We start from the raw sequence: 20,069 nt of genomic DNA on the forward strand, positions 1-20,069 counted from the left end.
GGACTTGTTATCATGAGCCTAAATCCTCACCTTGCTGCTAGACCAGGTGTAGACAGTGCTTGTTGGTAATCTCCAGGCCATGTGCATGAGGCTTCTGCTGAGTTGCAAACCTGTGGATTAAGGAACAAGCTTTAAAAGTGGCTCCACATCCCCCTGCTACCTCCTTTCTTTTGTCCTCGTCCTTTCTCTGCTGCTGGAACTGCAACAAACACTAACCGGGCACAATGAACCAGAAGGTGGTACTCATCACGGGCTGCTCCTCCGGCATCGGCCTCGCTTTGGCCGCCCGCATCGCAAAAGATGAGAAGAAGAGATTCATGGGTACATTTTTTTAAAGGCTTCATCTAAACTTGCTGTGGTTGCATGAGTGAAACTGCTTGTGTCAGAGGTAAAAGAATCACAAGAATTTACAGAAAGCTCAAATATTTAGGAGAATGATAATTGTACAAATAAGGGTTAATACGAAAATAATTAGAGGTGGAGAACAGGTGAAAAATGAGGAGGGTTGCAAACATTTCCTTTTCTGTGAAAGAATGATCTTCTAAAATGTTATCTCACATTTATATTTTCTTTCTATCATCTACTGAGCTCCACAGAGCTTCTGAAAACGGTGAAAATTATTGTGCTATTTACATATTATGCTTATAATACACAATTTACATTCTTTATGCATCCTAAAGTGCATGTAAAGTTGCTATTAACATTATTTTGAGATACTAAGGGGAGCATATTGTAGTGTTTTTTCCAGGTTTCACTGACAATGTTAGTGAAGCTTTTTCAAAAGTGAATCATTAACTTCAGCAGCTCTTTGAATTCCAGTCATTTCTTCACTCTTTTGTCAAACCTAAACTTATCAATCTGAACTTTGCTCCATTTTAAGAAGATTCTTTGACTTTCACCTAAAAGTGACTTTTCCTAATAAGCACTTTGTCTTTCTGGGCTTCTTTTGCATTTGTCCTTTTTTAAGCTTTATTTTAAGATTTAAAATGCTTGCCACAGTGTTAACCAAAATCTACTAATTGCACTGACAGGCAATTTAGGTTGTTTTAAGCGCCAGCATGTTTATATCCAGTACGTTTCGATTTGAATGACAATTTCTGTAGTGCAGAGTCACTGGTGGGGTGCTTTTGAACACTTTGGATACTATTGTTTAAAGTTAACAGCAGTTATTTTGAAAAAAATATAGAACATTTGACATGAAATGTATTATATTCCTATCACAAGTAAGTGAAAAATGGGCTAACACAAAGAGAAATATTGACAGGTGTTCTGTGGGTTGGCAGAAAAGCTTTTTATTTTCGAAGCGATGCAGATTTTGTTGTTGTTTTATTGTGCAAATTTCAAGTAAACAGCAATGTCTCTTTCTAGAAAAAAACATCCTGGTTACTTTTGTTAAATCCACAAACCTCATGTCATGAACTACTCTTCAGACAAGAAACAATCCTGAGGCCTGAGAATTATCCTGAGCAGAACTAACAATAAAAGATTTTCAATGCTTCAAACATAATAAAGTTCATTGTGTTTAAAAATCTCTCAATAAATATGTATATATAATTTCATGTAAAATTTAAGGGCTAGAAAACATATTTGAAAATATTTTTGCTTTTTGTTTTGTTTGTGTCTTTTTTACAGAATTGCTCCATTTTATTGGCTTGCCAGCAAAAACTTAAAGAAAATAAAAGTCTATTTTTTTAATAGAATACAATATTCTTTAGTGTCATTATACAATGCATAGCAAGATTGCAGAGCTTATCCTTTTGCAGCGATGGGAGCTCTTACCCTTTAAAAATAAGTGTCTGGTGTAATTTGTCAGCCTTTTATTCTGCCAGCTGCTTCAGATTTAATTGTGTTGTTTCAGTCTATGCCACCATGAGGAACCTAAGAAGGGCGAGGCGCTGGTTGAGGCAGCAGGTCGGACTCTGGGCAGGACTCTGGAGATCAAGCAGCTGGACGTTTGTGATGAAGCCTCCATCAAAGCCTGCGTGGACAGTCTTCCTGAGCGCAGGGTGGACATCCTCAGTAAGCTATTTACTTCAAAGCAGGCTTGTTTCAGGAATCTGTCCTTTTTTGGATTAATGCATAATTTTTTAATGTTTCACAATTACACGGATAACATTCTTGCTATTCTGGGCCTCCTCCTACAAGTAAGTAACGCGGGATGGGTCTGATTGGACCCATCGAGTGTCCAGTCTATTGATGAGATGAAGACTGTCATGGACACCAACTTCTTTGGGCTTGTGCGACTGCTGAAGGAACTCCTACCTGACATGAAGCGAAGGAAAAGGGACATGTTGTGGTCATCAGCAGTGTCATGGGCATTCAGGGTGAGAACCTCTACATTGGTCAATCAGGACAATGTTTGTCTGTGATGCTGTGTCTTAACAGTGTCTTTCTCTGTTTCAGGAATTTATTCAATGATGTCTATGCAGCATCCAAGTTTGCAGTGGAAGGCTTTTGTGAGAAGCTTAGCAGTACAAGCTCTCAGGTTTAATCTGAAGTAAGATACTGACTCTATTATGCTGCAGTACACAGACACTCCTGCACATTTCCTTCTGCTGGGATCAGTGAGGAAATGTCATTCCTTCTCACAGCTACATAAACATACCTGCAAACCTGTTCTTGCCTGTGACTGAAACATTTGTGCAACCACATTGCACAACAACACCCACCACTGTTTCAACATAAACAGGAAAATATCCACTTTAAGTATGCAAAGTGTAGACAAGTTCTGACACAGCATCGTGCAGTAACTGGATATTAAAAGGAACAGCTATGCAGGGAGGTTTTGTGGAGAAATAATAGGACAATAAGAGGTTCAATTACAGACTCTTAAAAGTAATTAGATTTGCTTGAATACAAACACTTAGGTTCCCGCATTCTGGTGAGGGTTTCTGCACCAATTTCTGCTTTTTATGCATCAATTATGTTGAAAATCCCTTGTTATGTCAAGGAAAATACAAAATTCAAGCACCTACTTACATTGCAGTAAGCCTCTGAGGAATTCCATACAGCTTTAAAATATTTATTCCTCTGTAGATCAACTTTTATTTTATATTATCCCTGCAGAGGTAACACAGACACAGGTGTAATTTACCCTTCTGTCCTCTTCTGTGCCTTTTGTTTACTGAAGTAACTGCTCTGATTGTGCATAAATGTGGCACATTTTCACATTAATGTAAATCATGACATCGATGAAAATTGTATTATTTATATATCGCTGGACTTAATTAGCTCATGTTTAAAACTTTTATAAGTGTCTGTGTTCCTGCACATCTCAGCTATGCTACTAACGCTGACTGAAAACAGGAATACAACACACATTAGCCATAAGTGATTAAAACGCCGATCAAATCAGTAAAATGAATGCTGACACAAAAGACATGCGGCTGTTTGAGGCAGTGATTGCTGTGTCCAAAAGTAACTTTAGAGGGTTTTTTTTTTTAAATTAAACATCCTCCACTTCTTTTATATATTTATTGTGATGGACAGATGCAGATGTTCTCAGTCTTGAATATGATTTATCACCTCTATGACTATGTTTTCACTTTGCTTCTCTTCTGTTTCCTCCTTCAGCAATCAGCCTGATAGAAACCAGGTCCCAGTAATAACAGAGTTTGAGCGGAAGGTTTATGAAGAAGGCCTGAAGACTGACCTGAGCAAAGCTGACAAAGTGACGGCCGACATGTTCACCAACATCTACTTAAAGAACTACAAACAAATCTTTGAAACCCTTGGCCAGACACCTGAAGACATAGCAGAGGTATCGCATTATTCAGCACCGAACACGTTTCACTCATCACTTGCCATCAAAACACTGCAGCACAAGAATATAGTGTGTGCTGCTTGTAAATATGGTTTGTCCTGTGTTTTTCCTTCCTAGCATACTTTCAAGATCATCACCATGGAGGATCCTCCTTTCCGTCATCAGACAACACTCTTACACCCCATGACAACACTCAAGTATGCCGACCCCAACGGCGACCTTCCAATTGACACATTTTACAAAATGGTGTTCGAACACGACAAAGTCTTCAACGCCAGCCTGAACTTCCTCAAACTGCTGCGCTGGAGAAGTCGAAAGAGTTTTACTTTGGACAAGGACAAGAGTAACTGAGTTGTTGTTTTTGTGGGATAAATTTCACTTGCATAGTCTCTAGAATTTGTCCTTTTATTTATTTTTAGCTGTAAGGTCTTTGTGCTTTAAGCTGAAACAAATAAAAACAAAATGAAAAGCCATGAGTGGTTCTAACACGTGCCTGTAAGCTTCTGCTGCAGGTTTTAAATCACATCCTATTGGTTTTCCATAGCTGTCTTAATCAGTAAGCCTCCAAGCTCCATAATATACAATTTTCAAGTAGTAAGAAAAACCAGTGCAAAAGAAGAAGCATTATAGAATTATGCAGCCTTATTCAGGGCTTTTTGGTGTCTCTAAAAACATTTAAATATAACATTTAAGAGCTGTTCTTTAAAGGCATTTATTACTTTGTTAACTAGTTCTTCTAGTAACATATTGTGCTTGTGATGCAGGATTATGTAAGCTGTTTACACATGGCCTAATCTGGGATACAGCTGTTTTACTCTGAGCCTCCTAGTGGTGGAGGTAGCATTAAAGTTCTTTCTGTAAGTAAAAGTACTAATTGAAGACTGTTAATGTACTCTGTTACAGGTAAAAGCCCTGCATTTAAAAACATCAAATGTAAAACAACTCAGTACAGAAGACTTTTTCCTATGACTGTTTTAAAAACATATAGTTGGATAATTCATGGAAATATTATAAAAGCAGGACTTAGCTATTGTAGCTGCAACTTCTGGATGTTTTCATAGTGTTACCTAAGGTATTTAATTATAGGGACTAAACATTACCAGAGGCATATAAATACAATTTTGCCTGGCGGTAATGAACATGATAGCTAAGAAATTATAGCATAGTTAAGTAATTCTGACCTATTTTCCATCCATCCACGCTCTATACACCGCTTTATCCTCACTAGGGTCGCGGGGCTGACCTATTTTATTATGAAAAATAAAAACCGTCATTAAAAATGCTGTGCTTTGCAAGATTAAGTCATTTACATAACAGAAAGTGAGTGAATGACCAGACAAGCATGGTGGCTTACAAAATGCAAAATCTAACAGGGTGTATAGGACATCCTGGTATTTTTGACATTCTGCATTTGACATACTGTGTATTGGGACATACTGAATCTTTCCAGTGGATACTGATTCAGTATCCACTGGATGTTGGAACACATCCAGTGGATACAGAGAGAGCTCTCTTCCTGAAAGAGGTGTGGACACCAAAACAGCCTGCTTTTTAACATCTGTAGGCAAATACAAATATAGTAGAAAAACAGTCTATGCAGTATTCTGAGCTGGAACACTTTGAATACACATTCTAGGGGCTTGTGAGACTAATATGTACTTGCTGAGAGGTGAATACATGGAATCTTTAGGGCTATAACTCTTCAGTATTAAAGATTATGGAGATGGGGCTGACTAATTTTAGAACTACAAAATGTGCGCGAAAAGATAAGTGAACGTTTTTGATCCCACAATGGGGAAATTCACCGTTACAGTAGCTCCAAGGAGAGTTATTATATATATTGAATCCAAGAATCCTCTGAATGAGGCATGAGCTATGTTTTGTTTTATTTACATAGTTTTAATGAAACAGAATTAAAAATAATAGCCATACCAAAATAGAAACTTGTAGTTCTCTAAACGGCCGGCAGGTGGAGGTACTCACTGGCGAGGCGACTTGAAACCCCTCCTGGTGACACACCGAATCCGGCTCTTTGTTTGACGTTGTATCCGGACAAATTTGAGCTAATGTTGCCCAGAATACACAATTAATAAATTATTCCAACTTGCTTTAAGTTGGTTTAAAATGTTTGTTTCGTTTGTCGATGCGAAGTAGAGCAACTGGCCGTGCTGTGGATGTTTTACCCTGTCCGTCGTCTCTGTTGCGAACTATTTCGCTTCATATGCGAGCGGCACTTCATTGTTAGCCTAGCTTTAGCCATGCTCTCCGCTCTCACTTGTCTTCTGCATTTTGACAGGGACCAAGGCTACTTGTTAGCTTGATAGCTAGCAAGCTAAGAATTGCCCCCACGGTGTTAACGATTTTGTATTCTCCTGTAGCGTTTCCTGGACCTGAAATTTTCTGTCACATTCGCGTGAAAGCGCTGGTCTGCTGAGACGCCACCTCGTTAGTTGTAACGCCTACAGTTAGCGATTAGCTTAGTTAGCAAGCTAACTTAGCAGCCGGCTAAGTTTGAGGAATCGTCTCATTGCTTCATGACATTTAACTTAGTATTGACGCTGTCTTGACCTGGATGGTGAACATTAACTCCACTGACTCAAGAAGGTATTTCTGGTAACTCTTTCTCGCCGCTCAGTGAAGAACCGGAGTTTCAGTTTCTTTTTAGTTTGTGGTCATTTGCCTGCCACGATGGCTTCTTCCTCTGAAACGACGACGACCTCACCATTCCCAGAGCAGCTATCAACAAGATGATTAAAGAAACTCTCCCCAACGTACGAGTGGCCAACGACGCCAGGGAGCTTGTGGTTAACTGCTGCACAGAGTTCATCCATCTCATATCCTCAGAGGCCAATGAAATATGCAACAAGTCCGACAAGAAGACCATATCTCCCGAGCATGTCATCAATGGTGAGTACTGCTCTTAAAAGTATTTGGGAGTACAGCTTGTAAGGGGGTGTGTCTCTCTCCCTGTAGGGTTTAAACCACAGAAATAATTATAACACTTTCGCCTCACAGCCCTAGAGAGCCTCGGTTTCGCATCTTACATCACTGAGGTGAAAGACGTCCTGCAGGAATGTAAAACTGTCGCCCTGAAGAGGAGGAAGGCCAGCTCTCGCTGGAGAACCTGGGCATCCCAGAGGAAGAGCTCCTCAGACAACAACAGGAATTGTTTGCCAAGGTATGATTCACAATGACAAGTTAATAGCAAAATCTACCAGTCTTCATGTACTGAATACCCAGGTTAGAGTTAGTAATGAGATTCGCTGTGTTGTAGTTGTAACTGCCGAGAATGCACCACACAAGTTCACAACTACAGTTTTGTGCACAAGCAGCAAGCAAATATACAGAGCTGTGGAGTAAAATGTGACTTTACACTTCACAGTTTTCTGCCGTAGGGCATGCTTCTGCTTTCATATTAGAACATGTAGATGTGGTGTGTGCTGACATACTTCATGGGTCAGTGTGTGAAGTTTGTCACAGTTACTAAGCCAATGTTGTTGCAGCTTTTATTTATTATTGGACACTGATTTTTTGATACATCCTCCAGAGTATGCCACCCTCATTTTATGTTGCATATATTTAGATATATGTGACATCTTTGAACCTTACTGTGAATTAGACAACCATAAACGGGCAGAACCTATCCTAACATTGTCCAATATTGATGCATTGTAGTCCATGTGCAGGAGCTGTGTAAGCAGGCATGTAGAGGTCTTATCTAGGATGAGATGCATCGCTTTAGTGATTAGTCCCGGTTGTTTTGTATGAACTTCTGTAGAAAATGCCTAATGCTTGAAAAAAGATTTCATGTTATGATCTAGCCAAGACATTTTCAAGGCAAACCTTGCTTAGCTCATCCGCTGCTCTCTGAGTGAAGTAGAGGCCATAAACATGATTACTTTGGCATATTACGCATAAATGCACAACACTGTCAACTAATGCACTGAAGAGCCTTCTAATTGATTTGGAGCAGTGCCGTCCTGCTAAATAAATCATTATCAAAGTGTTGTAGACAAGAGAACCTAAACCACGACCGAGCCATTACCAAGACCAGAGAGTTGTGAGACCAGTGTAAAACCCCCACTGGATGACACTCAAATAAACAACTCAAATAAGATATATTCTGAAGAGGTTCACTGCACAGGATGATTATGTTTTTAAGCCAGCATTTGTTAGTGCCGTTTACGCTTAGCTTACCCTTCTTTCTACTTCCTTTCTAAGTTCTAACTAATGTTTGATGTGGTCCTAGCTATCTCAGTAAGTGTTGCGCCTTGTTTTGCAAATAATCTCTTTGTGGTTTAGGCAAAGATGCAACTGATGTCTCCTCCCACACAGCTACAGCTTCTCCTGTCTCCCATATTCACTTTGTTGGTGTTCATGAGAAGGGGTGTGGGGAGAAACAAACATTTCCAACTAGAAATGAGTCAGGTGTTTAGTTTCACATTGAAACAAACAAGCAAACAAAAAATTAAATCCAATCTCAAATATGATGGTAATACAACAGTCAGACAATGCACAGGAAATTTAATGATATCCCTGCAGTTGTGATCTTGAAAGTAAAAATTTGCTTAGTCTGAGCCAGAGACAATACAGAGTAAAAATGTAGTAGATTCTGAGATGAGACCTTCAAAAAGTATTCTTGAGAACAACTCAAATCGTGAGTACTGCAACACTACAATCTTATCACAGCATCTCAATAAATAATAGATAATTTCAGTCTCAGTAATGTGTCGCAAAAGGCTTTATGATTAACCTTTTTATGCACAATACATACAGTGTAAAGCATGACATCATTCATTTAGGTATAGAATACACTGAGGTACATGGTGTAATTTACAATGTAGCCAAGTAAGAAAATATCAGATGTAGGAACGTAAATAATAACCTTTTAACAATAAAATGATAAAATGCAAAGCAGTTATTTATTAAAGTAATAAAAACATTATTTAGGGCTTTTAAGATTTAAATACAAATTAATCAACTTAAGCAAACAACTGAAAATATATATTGTATAATATAGTATAAAATAAATCCAAATTAAAAACCTGAACTACTCAAATTAGTCTCAGCTTTAGATTGTTCTGCAGGCTGCACCACAATGCAGATGCTCAGTGAGAAAAATCTGAGTTTTATACTCAGTAAAAACAGGTAATCCAGTCATTGAGCTCCTATGGTAATAGTCCCCATTGGAAGAGAACAGTGAGGTAATGTAAATGAGTAAAATAACAATAATGACCTTAAAAATACCAGAAAACTCAGTGCATGTCCCACCTTCTAGAGAGGAGAGGGAGTTTCAACAACCTCAGCATACAGCTCACAGTGATTAGTATTGTCATTATCGTCAGCAGTAAATTTCAGTGCAAAGTGAGGAACGGCATCCAAAGGCTTGAGAGTTGCTGCAGATGAATGCATGTGTAAAATGTCACTATAATATGGTACTGATTGAGAACTTGAATTATTTCTGTGAAAGAAACATTTTTTTGTTCATAATTTGCTCACAAATTAGGACCCATGACATTTAAATGCTAGCGTGTCCTCGATCCAAACCCACAGTTATTTGTACTCCTTTCAATAATTTTTCCACTTATGTTAAAGATGACCAGATTGGCATAAGCAATGTTTCTGGCACTGGTGAAGATCATGTGTTTAGTTTCATCTGGATTGAGAACTAATTTATGGTCACTGAGTACGGCCTCAGCAGAGGAGGGCTGAAGGGCTCTGACAGCAAAATGCACAGTGTCCACACCATAGCAAAACACTGTGTGGTCCGCATAAAGACGTACCTGTATTACAACCAGATTCAGATGAGAGAGAGTCATTTATATTAAATGTGAACAGTCCAGACCTCAGGCCTGAACCCCTTTGCTACTGTCACAAATGCAAATTCAACTTTTCCAAAGAAATATGTGTATGAGTTAAACATACTATGACAGTTGAGTTCTGATTAAACATCAAATCGTCCTCATGATCCTCTCTAATTGGCTATTAAACTCTTCATTCGCTTCCCTTGTCTCATATCTCTCTTTTCTGTGTTTCTGCAGGCGCGACAGCAGCAGGCGGAGCTCGCTCAGCAGGAGTGGTTGCAGATGCAGCAGGCGGCCCAGCAGGCACAGATGGCAGCAGCATCTGCCAGCGCCGCCCAGCAAGCCGGTTCCTCTCAGGATGAAGACGAAGATGATGACATGTGATCCCAGGGCACCATTCAAGTTGTCCGAATCCCTTCCTGGGACAGTGTTGGCGCTCGAATCTCCCAGTGCTGTCATCAGCAGAGACACGAGACATGTTTGACTGCTGGTATACATCAGTGAAACATGGAAAAGGCTCACTTGGAATGGACAGTGAAGAGAAACATGAAGGGGGAATTCAAGATGGCCACATGTTCAGATACCAGTACCTGAAAACTATTTGGATTGAAAGACTGTTATTGAAGTTTTTGATTAATCTCATCTTCCCTCCCCACCTTTTTAGTTGCTTCTGTTTAACTATGTCTTGATATTCTGTTGTGAGTAATTTGTAGATTTCTGGATATGTTGTGGACACACCAAAGCCTGTGATGTGTTGGCCCCGACGTATTTGGCACACGTCGGGGGAATTTCATTGGTAATGCAACAAGTTTTTGCACCTTCGGGTACTGCCCAGATAGCTTGTTTATGTCTTCTGTAGTGCTTGATCACATTCAGTGGTTAATGAGAGCTGCTCTCGAATGACTCCAGAGCATCTGATTCCTCCTTTCTTGGTGTTCGATGGTCATTTTTACAGAGAGGGTTTTCTTTAACCCCCTGTTGGTATATTTGTTCAACAGTGGATCATTTGAAGGGTTGTGAATTACTGAGTTTGTTCTGTTAAGTAGAGAAATAAATGGATATTTTGTTTAATTTTAGCTCATTCAGATACTTTCTGTTGCTTTTTCCATCTACCTTGAACCACCCACAGTATTGGCAATTAGCTACACCTTTGAGAAACTGAATATTTTTGTCTCATAGAACCAAAGATAGATGACAGACTAACAGCCCAGAGCTTGTGTTTTTTAAAGGTGTAGGTGCTACTGTGATTCTCATTGCTGACTCCAGATCAGTGTAACTAATGTTGAGGAATATTAACCTATAACTTTGTAAGATGCTTTGATATCCAGGCAGAATTTGTTATTTCCCTTCTCCTAGGGTGAAGTATCAAACATTTGCATTGTGACTGTGGTCAAACCTCAGTGTAAAGACAAGTAACCTAGTTGTGATACACATTCACTTGCCTATACTACGAAGTTGTATTCTTTAAGCAATAAAGGAATCACGTTTTATAGACACTTGTTCTGTGGTCTCTTCCCGCCCCCTTCTGCACATGTTTCACCATGATGTCTTGATGTTCGCCTCAGGACAGTCAGATGTCTGCCAGCTGCAGTGGAGCACTTACCTCGTCATTTTCCCTCCGATTATCTTTTAGAAATGGCAGGAGCAATCATAGAGAACATGAGTAGTAAAAATTGGTTGTATTTGGTTTCTTTATTCTTATTATCCAAGTTTTTTCCATCTTGGTTGGAGCATTGATTGGTAAGTAGACATTTTTTATACCTTAAATTTATTTACAAGTGTTAGTGTTTGTACTAAAAATGTAATCCTGCTGGAAGTGCACTAAAAAATGTCTTTTTGCCAGCTTTACTGTAGCTTGCCTCTGATATATTATTTTCCCTCGCCTTAGCTCCCAGTCCCACCAGTGCCATCCGCTATTTGGCCACCAAATGCATTAACCGCCACAGGACACGTGTCTGGCTCATGCCGTGGGGTTCCAACCGGTGCCAGCAGGTCCACAGTTTTGACGAACCTTTGGCAAAAATGCTGGATGCGAATGACATTGTTTTTGCTGTGCATGTACCTCTACCCAACAAGGAGATGAGCCCCTGGTTTCAGTACATGCTGGCTGTTCTGCAGTTTGACATTGCCTTCAAAATGATCAATCAGATCAGTAAGATGTGTGAAATGTACAAACTGCATTCCCCATCGGTATTTGTGTTGAGGATGGAGGTCTATTAAACTGTTATTTTCCTGTCTGTGCAGAGGATGATGTCATCGTCACTATTGATGCTCGTCTGGCATACAGGGATGATTTGAAGTCCGAGTGGACCACAAAGTTTCACTCAGTGGAGCAAAGGCCGCTCAAGTGCACATTTGCAGTCCCAAAGGTGAGCGTGCATGATATTGGGGGGAAAAGCTGACATTGTGATATTTAGCTTTTCTGTGCTGCATTTTGCAATGTGAGAATTCTGTCAGACAGACTTCTCTTGTACGACAGAATTCTCACATTTTGCAATGTGAGAATTCTGTCAGACAGACTTCTCTTGTACATTAAACACTGAGCATGAGAACCATGTTAGTTTTGTTTTTTATCAACAAGCACAAAAAGTTGTAGCATGACGAGTTTAAGTGAATTACTTCACAGCCCACGTCCTGTGCTGTAAATGTTGTACACATTGCAGTGTAGATGCTGTTGTGTTGTGCAGCTCTGCATTTAATACATGCACATATAACTCTAATCACATTTATTAGTCTGCTTAGTAACTGCCATGCTTCTGCAGACATATGAAAATGAAGGCCGCTTTTATCACTGTGACCCCGTACCATTAATGGAAATGGGAAATGTGGCGCACAAATATTTTTTAGTCAACCTGCGTTTGCCGGTGAACGACACAATAAATGATGGCATTGGAGAAATAAAAGACATCCATATAGTGGTGAGTTTAACACTTACATTTGAATGATCATGGTATATTCCAGAGGCTGCATGTGTCACAACATTTCATGTCCCTCTTCTCTCAGGGCATCCACCAGAACGGAGGCTTCACTAAAGTGTGGATGAGCATGAAAACGGTGTTCACTCCCTGGATATTTGTGGCAACAGCCTGGTATTGGCACAGGATTAGCATCATGGCAAGACCCCCAGTCCTTTTAGAAAAGTATGTCCCAGCAAGGAAGAAATGTGCTTCCCAAACCAAACTCTTTTGCTTTTGTAAAAAAAAGAAAGACAAACAAACAAAATGTTCCTTCTCATTTGTTTTACAAAAATATTTGACAATCGGAATCAAAATGTTCAACATTTTTAATACATATTTTTCCAGTTAATTTAAAACATGAGATTTGTAGAATAGGGTGAGTTTGATAAAATATCATGACTTTTGGCTTAGCTCAGGGGTCGGCAACCCGCGGCTCCAGAGCCGCATGCGGCTCTTTCAGCCCTCTGTTGTGGCTCCCTGTAACTTTGGAAAATAAATTGTTCTGCCTTTCAGGCGCGTTTCAATGCATTTTAATATAGAGAATTTTATTGTGAAATTACCGCTCTTATTTTGACGTGTCACTTCACCGGATGTGCTGCTGGGGTTTTCCCCTGGCTGGGACATGAGAGCGCAAGGTTGATGCGGAGGAGATGGAGAAGCAACGCCTGTAGTTTCACATCGTTTTGTACTCAAGAATGGCAAGCCTGTATATTAAAGCTCCACTCCAAGAAAGACACGTCTTGTCTTTGAGTCAAAAGTACTCATGATAGGGTAATACACGTTACACGCAAGAACACGGCAGCAGGTCAGAGAGTCAGAGGAGTGACGTCTTGGAAAACAGGGCAGCGACTTACCGGAGAAAAGTTATTAGCTTAAGATAAATAGATAAATAGATTTTACAAGTCAAATAGACATTCGCAAAATATTGATTTCCAGCTAACATTATGTAACATTTGAGGTCCAGGAGCAAAAATGACATTAACCAGGTAAGATAAATATTAGTGGTAGGACACAATTTAAAAAATGAATCTAATTAGAGGCTTTGTAATTAATTAATCACGACTGATTAACAAGGGCATAGAAGTAAAAAAAAAAAAAAGCGATATATGCATTGTTGTCTTCATTTTAAATGCCAAAAGGATTTTGCGGCTCCCGGTGTTTTCTTTTCTGTGGGAAACGGGTCGAAATGGCTCTTTGAGTGTTAAAGGTTGCCGACCCCTGGCTTAGCTTAACTATAGCCGAACTATGCATCATTACAATGTATGATTACATAATAGTTCAAGAACCATGGGAAATTCTGCAATTTATAGTTTTGCTCTTTCTCGCCCTGATAAATGATGGAATTTGACAATTCTTTGAAAGATCGCACGCCTTTCAAATACACTGGCAGATTAAAATGGTTTAAAAAACAGTGATTTATTTCACAATAATTTGATTATTAACAGTTCGGGCCATCTCAGAATCCTGTATCTGTACAGCTTTGGAGATGCTTTTCCAGGCTGAACACACTGATATCTTTTTTTGAAAGGCAGAGTGAAGTTATACAACGCAGCTCTGTTGCTCTTACATTTGAGTGCGTCCCAGGGTCATTTAGCCTCTTAGTGAGGACTTAAAACCACAGGTAAACCTTCTGGCATACTTCTAAGAGGTATAAAATGCTACAGGGCTGCATGTGGCGTGCAGAGGAAATGGAACCTGCTTGAGTGCATGATTGCCTCCAACTATGTCATTAGTTTGCCTGCAGCAAAGCAAAATGAGTTATTTGTCTTTTAAGAGCAGATTTAAGTGCTTCCATTGCTGGTTTGGCTGTTCATTGAATGTATTTGCCTTATTTAGGGTGATTTTTGCTCTGGGCATCTCAATGACCTTCCTGAACGTGCCGGTGGAGTGGCTGTCTCTGGGGTTTGAGTGGACATGGATGCTGCTGTTTGAAGACGCCCAGCAGGGAGTGTTCTATTCCGCACTCTTCTGTTTCTGGATCATCTTCTGTGGTGAACACCTCATGGTTAGATCTCATTTTTGTTCTCAGCTGTACTTTTCTCTGCACTTTTCTGCCCAGTTCATGCTCGTCCTGTCAACAACAAATCCTTTAGGACCAAAGTCAGAGGAACAGGCTCTTGGCGTACTGGTGGCAAGTTGGACTTGTGGTGTTTGGCTCATGTGTTCTCCTCATATTTGACCTGAGTGAAAGGTAAATGATTCTTTCAAAGCCTTGGATGCTTCTGTTTTATCTTTAGTTTGTTTGTTTTTTTAATAGTAATGTGTTTTTTCTCTCATGTAGGGGGGTTCATTTGAGCAATCCTTTCTACAGTGTGTGGGGATCAGACTTTGGGACAAATGTTGCAGTATCCTTTATAAATTTATTCCATATTATTAAAAGTGACTTTGACGTGGGTCACTAACTCAGTGGTAAAAAAAAGCTCCTTCCTTAACTGAGATCACAGTTGACCTTCATTATTGTGGCAGCTATTTCGGTTTGTCTTTATTTCTTCTCGCTGTGTCGCATGGTGTGCTGTGTGTTCAGGAATATTGGTGGGAAAGTGCAGCAACTCCCTGCAATGCCAGAGGCGAGGAGGCTTCGCTACAAGGTTTGATTAGTTTCATTTAAAATCAAAGTTGCAAGTAAAAAGTGCAAAACTGTAGAAAATATCAGTATGAAATCGATTAAAAGTGATTTCCACTCTTGCTGCTTTTGGCAGGGTATAATCTTCCGGTTTAAGTTTTTAATGCTAGTAACTCTCGCATGTGCAGCTATGACAGTCATCTTCTTCATCCTTAATCAGGTAAGTATCAATCGTCGGATGATTAACAGAACTGATTGCTAATTGTTTTAGCATGTTTGAGCTAATACTGTAACTCCAAATGTTCCCTTTTCCCCCATCAGATCAGTGAAGGTCACTGGCACTGGGGAGACTGCACTCTCCAAGTCCACAGTGCTTTTCTCACAGGGATCTACGGCATGTGGAACCTGTATGTCTTCACCATCATCTTCCTCTATGCTCCCTCACACAAGCACAACAGAAACAAGTCGAGAGACAGTCAGCACACAGGTGTGGAACAATTCAACTGCTTAGTTAGCTCTCCAAACACATGACGAGAGATGTTTGCTTTGTCAATATGTCAGACGTGTTCCTTCACAAGAGCTGTTTGTCTAAGAATGCATTACAGATATGACAGAGAAGCCGGAAAGCCAAGAAACACAGCTGACATGTGGAGAGCAGGGACCAACGGAGGCCTACAGGATCACCGGGAAGATGGCTGAGGATTAACTGAAGATTAAAAAACATTTATTTTTTATTTATTCCTGAATGTTTTTCCTGTGTTGTCCATTCTATATACTGTTAAAGTTAATGTACATTATTGTCACTTTTAAATAGCAGAAATGAACACAGTGGGGAAAATAAGAGCTACAGGAAGATGCAGTGTGAGGGAATATGAAGTTTGTTAATAGGTTCAGAAATATGAAACTTGGTATAATTGGCTGTGTGCTCTGGGTCATTATCTTGCTGTCAAACAAATCTTCTCCTCAAGTTGCAGTTCTCTTGCAGACTTCATCAGCTTATCTTCCAAGATTTCCCTGTACTTTACCGGATCAATTTTCCCTTCTATCTTTACAAGCCTCAATGGGCATGCTTTCAAGAAGCGCTGCAACATCATGATGGTGCCACCACCATGCTTCATGGTGGAGATGATGTGTTTGTGATGATGTGCAGTGTTTGGTATCTGTCTCACTTGGTATATATACAGTTAATGAAAATAAATGATTAGACTAGACCATCCTTGTTTTCTTCAATTTCTTGTTCATTTTAATGCCTGGTACCACTTAAGGTATATTACCTGAATAATACAATGAACACGAAAAAAAAAGCAGCTGATTGCATAATACTTTATGTCCTATGTGACATGCTTAAGCTTAATTCCAGGGTATATAAGAGAGGCCACTTCATGTCATAAGCAGAACTGCACATGTAAAGGTCTAGAGTGGTTTCCTGCTGACATTCAAGCCATAGCATAGCTCAGAAGTTGTCAGCTCTCACATAATGCCTGAAACAAAAGAATTATGTGAAGCCACAAAGGCAGCCATCTTGGCACTGCTGAAAACTGGCATGAATGAGAGACCGGCAGCAAAAAGACTGAAGATCTCCAAGGCAGCAGTTCGTGACACCAAGAAAAAACAAGCCGAACATGATACTACCAAATTGCGAGCTGGCCGCAGGAAGAAATGTCTTTCTACCCCACAAGATGACTGTGTACTCATCTGTTCCTGTGTCAGGAATCATCGTCAGATCTTTAGGGACCTTAAAAATGAGTGTGCACTGCTAAGAAATATGAGTTGATTGGCAAGGACAGTCCGAAACTGACTTCTTGAAGCTGGTCTGAAATCACACAGGGCACAAAAGAAGCCTTTTACCAACGAAATGCAGAGGAAAGCCCGGTTCTCTTCACGAGGTTTGGACTGTTGATGATTGGACTAAGTTTCTCTTCAGATATCAATCCAATTTTCAGTTGATGCCCACTCCAGCCAACTTACTGTTTAGGAGGCAGCCTGGAGAAGCCTACAAACCAGACTGTTTTGCCTCTACAGTTAAACATGGGGGTGGATCAGTATGGGTGGAACAGAGCAATTGCAATTGTGTGAAGGGCGAAGGAACCAGGAGAAAACTTGGGTAATTAAAGTCAATGGGCTAGTAAATTAATGTGCCACATGGACATGTCAAGAAATTACTTCCCCAAGCAAAATACACAAGAGGATAGACAAGTGCATCATGTCTATATGTACACTTTGACTTAGAAGGGATAATATTAAATGAGAGAAGTTGACTGATACTTAAATTAATGTTTGAAAACAATACAGATTTCCTTAGAGTCTTACTGCATTGTGTTGTGCTATACTTGGATAGTTACCAAATGTTTTCATTTACACAAATAAAGACATTTGCACCATAAATTGATGCAGTAAAAGCAGAAACTTGCAGGAAACTGAGTGGTAAGCGTGTCCTATCCAGTGTTCAAATAAAACCTCAACCCTACCTTGAGGTTGTGTCCAGAGCTGCCGACAGAGGGCGCTGTTGCACCTCCAAACCGGCGGCAGCAGTTAGTCCAGCCCATAGACTGGAGCTCCAGAGACGCCAGCAGCACATGATGGACCGTCTTTGAGCTTCACGCCGACACGGCTCATCAATCCGCGGGGAAACTTTTCAGTCGACGCCTTATTTGACCTGAAAGAGCTCCGCTGTGGGATTATTTCATGGCTCGACTTTGAACAAACCTTCGGATCACAGAGGACAGGTGAGTATCAGCGCACAGATTACACCAATAATCTTTCTCCACAGTGGATGGACACTAATGCTGCGGTTCAGTAACGCCAGCTGGTAAACTGTGACTTCCACTCCATTAACAGACAGTAACCAGAGGAAGCAAGAGCCAGGCAGGGCGTTTTGGGGGTAAAACTGCATAAATCCAGTGTTTCCATCAGGTTGTTGACTGTTTGAATTGCTTTGTGAGCTTTTGTATGGTGGTGAATCATTATTCTACTAATGCACTGGTGGTTAAAGCAGCACAGGTGACAGGTGGTTGGAACAAAGAGATGTAAAAGGACAACAACCACCTGCTTTTAAGTAATATCATGCAGGGACACTAAAGCATGTTAAATTCTCTGGTAAAGTGTTGAATATCTTAGAGATTTACAAATATGATGGCATAGAATTCTTAATGGAAAGCCTAACTCTAAGGAAAATTGGCAAAACTGTAAATAATGTCCACATCAAAAATCTGTATTTTTACAAGTGGTAATTTGTTTTGCTTCTTTCTTTCTTTCTTTCTTGAAATGTTTGGCCATAGAGTTACTTTTTAAAAACTTTTAATTTTAGTTATTTGTTTGATTTTTATTCATAAAAATGTATATGAATCAATAAATTGCAGTATTCTTAAATAACAAAAAATAACTAGTCACAGAAGTGACAGGAAAAGTGTATTAATTTGTGTAAAATGTTGCCTGAAAAATTCATAAATGAAAAAAAAACTGCCCCAAACTGTACACAATGTCAACATCTAAAGTCTATATATTTACAAGCAGTAATGGATTCTTTTACAGCCTATAACTGTAAAATTATGCAGTGTTATTTTATTAAAATAGCGTTAAAATTACATTTACAGGTATTTGCAGCTAATGCAGTATTTTCAGGTGTTGCTTGACTGTATCTTGTGTTTAGATTCATTGCAAAGTTGCCGATGCCCCCTAACATGTGGCTGATTTTCACCATTTTTGAGCTAGAAAGGCCGTTGAAATTAATTTTGCTTCTAAAGGGGAGGACAACTAGCCTAGCCGCGCTAGACCCATGTTCTGAAGACGCAAGGGTCTAGGGCAGGGGTGTCAAACTCAGTTCCTGGAGGGCCACTATCCTGCATGTTTTAGATGTTTCCCTCTTCCAACACACCTGATTCAAATGATCAGCTTATCATCAAGCTCAGCAGAAGCCTGATAACGAACCTGATCATTTGAATCAGCTGTGTTGGAAGAGGGAAACATCTAAAACATGCAGGATAGTGGCCCTCCAGGAACGGATCTTGACACCCCTGGTCTAGGGCCGCTCGACAGGGAGGGAGGCGGGCTAAAAGGTTGTCTATCAAATCACTCTGCAGCAATTGGGTAGGTATACAACCAATCAGCGCAACGAATAGGCTCCTAGAGCGCCGGAAATCAGAGGATGCGGTAGTTGGGTGAAGCCTTATTTATTCAGTCAATGGGTGAAGCTCAAGTATATTACAGACATGTTAACAGAAAGATTATTCAGAGTCGGTGCTAATGGAGCTCAACCACTGTTGTCGTTTTTGTTGTCGACCCCGGCAGAGAATTAAATTCGTTGCCGTGGGTTGTCTAGCGCAGCTAGGCTAGTTGTTTCCGGTTGTTTCTGTCAGAATCGTCGCGCCTCTGTCGTCACTTAGTTACGCCCGCCTTCTGACTCTACACTTCATGGTGATTCGTCCGGCCAGTTTTAGGAGCATCCAACCTCGAGCCTTATGGAGGGTAACTAGACCCACCCTGGCAGAAAATTAAATTCGTTGCCGTGGGTTGTCTAGCGCGGCTAGGCTAGAGGACAAGACATATCCTAGAAATTCTGGTGTTCTGCTCAGAACACTTTCATTCTGCTGTAGTTTTTAATTTGTTCAATCAGACTTGAGGAATGATGTGCTCAGTGTGAACGGGAATTCAGTTTGGAGGATAATCTTGGTCCAACAGGTACTCACACAAATGTGATGTGGAGACTTCAAGGCTGCACTGCACAAACTCTTGCAGATGAGATTCAATGATGCAGAGGATGCCAAAGTTTTTATACTTTGGAAAACAAAAAAATCTTTCAATATTCATGGATTCTTTAGACATGTCTTTTATAATTAAATCACCCTTTTTATTGTCTTAATCGTATAACTTCAGTGGAATGACAAATTGTTACAGCAATTCTACATATTTGCATACTTTCACAATGTTTCTATTTTTCTTTTGTTGGAAAATTAACCAAATATAAGCTTAAGATCACAATATTT

At 40.0% G+C, this 20,069-nt stretch overlaps 4 protein-coding genes across 4 annotated transcripts in view; all 4 read left to right on the top strand.

Annotated features, from left to right (window-relative positions):
* The first annotated feature begins 104 nt into the window (after positions 1-104).
* On the top strand, positions 105-4,236 carry zgc:109982 (uncharacterized protein LOC553564 homolog). The gene is given in 8 exon segments (XM_051947433.1): positions 105-321; positions 1,859-1,879; positions 1,882-2,019; positions 2,146-2,280; positions 2,283-2,461; positions 2,463-2,524; positions 3,589-3,760; positions 3,881-4,236. Coding segments are annotated over 8 exon segments (1,038 nt in total). The 5' UTR covers positions 105-224; the 3' UTR covers positions 4,115-4,236.
* Positions 4,237-6,468: 2,232 nt separating this feature from the next.
* dr1 (down-regulator of transcription 1) lies at positions 6,469-11,059 on the top strand (the record flags this gene model as incomplete). Its single annotated transcript, XM_022219630.2, is given in 4 exon segments — positions 6,469-6,670; positions 6,779-6,877; positions 6,880-6,941; positions 9,805-11,059. Coding segments are annotated over 4 exon segments (510 nt in total), but the record flags the coding sequence as incomplete, so codon positions are not given.
* A 111-nt stretch (positions 11,060-11,170) lies between these two features.
* LOC110969353 (protein wntless homolog) lies at positions 11,171-16,298 on the top strand. The gene is given in 13 exon segments (XM_051947425.1): positions 11,171-11,233; positions 11,236-11,307; positions 11,456-11,719; positions 11,812-11,936; positions 12,330-12,485; positions 12,571-12,707; positions 14,361-14,529; positions 14,618-14,715; positions 14,806-14,869; positions 14,969-15,112; positions 15,224-15,307; positions 15,409-15,574; positions 15,681-16,298. Coding segments are annotated over 13 exon segments (1,623 nt in total). The 5' UTR covers positions 11,171-11,202; the 3' UTR covers positions 15,794-16,298.
* A 117-nt stretch (positions 16,299-16,415) lies between these two features.
* The window catches only part of gng12b (guanine nucleotide binding protein (G protein), gamma 12b), a 39,713-nt gene continuing 36,059 nt past the window's right edge, over positions 16,416-20,069 (top strand). Inside the window, exon 1 of the mRNA XM_022219355.2 lies at positions 16,416-17,813. The gene's annotated coding sequence lies outside the window, so the exon portion shown is untranslated. The remainder of the gene's footprint in view (positions 17,814-20,069) is intronic.

Source organism: Acanthochromis polyacanthus, chromosome 4 (genome assembly GCF_021347895.1).
Source record: "Acanthochromis polyacanthus isolate Apoly-LR-REF ecotype Palm Island chromosome 4, KAUST_Apoly_ChrSc, whole genome shotgun sequence".
Taxonomy (NCBI): Eukaryota; Metazoa; Chordata; class Actinopteri; family Pomacentridae; genus Acanthochromis; species Acanthochromis polyacanthus.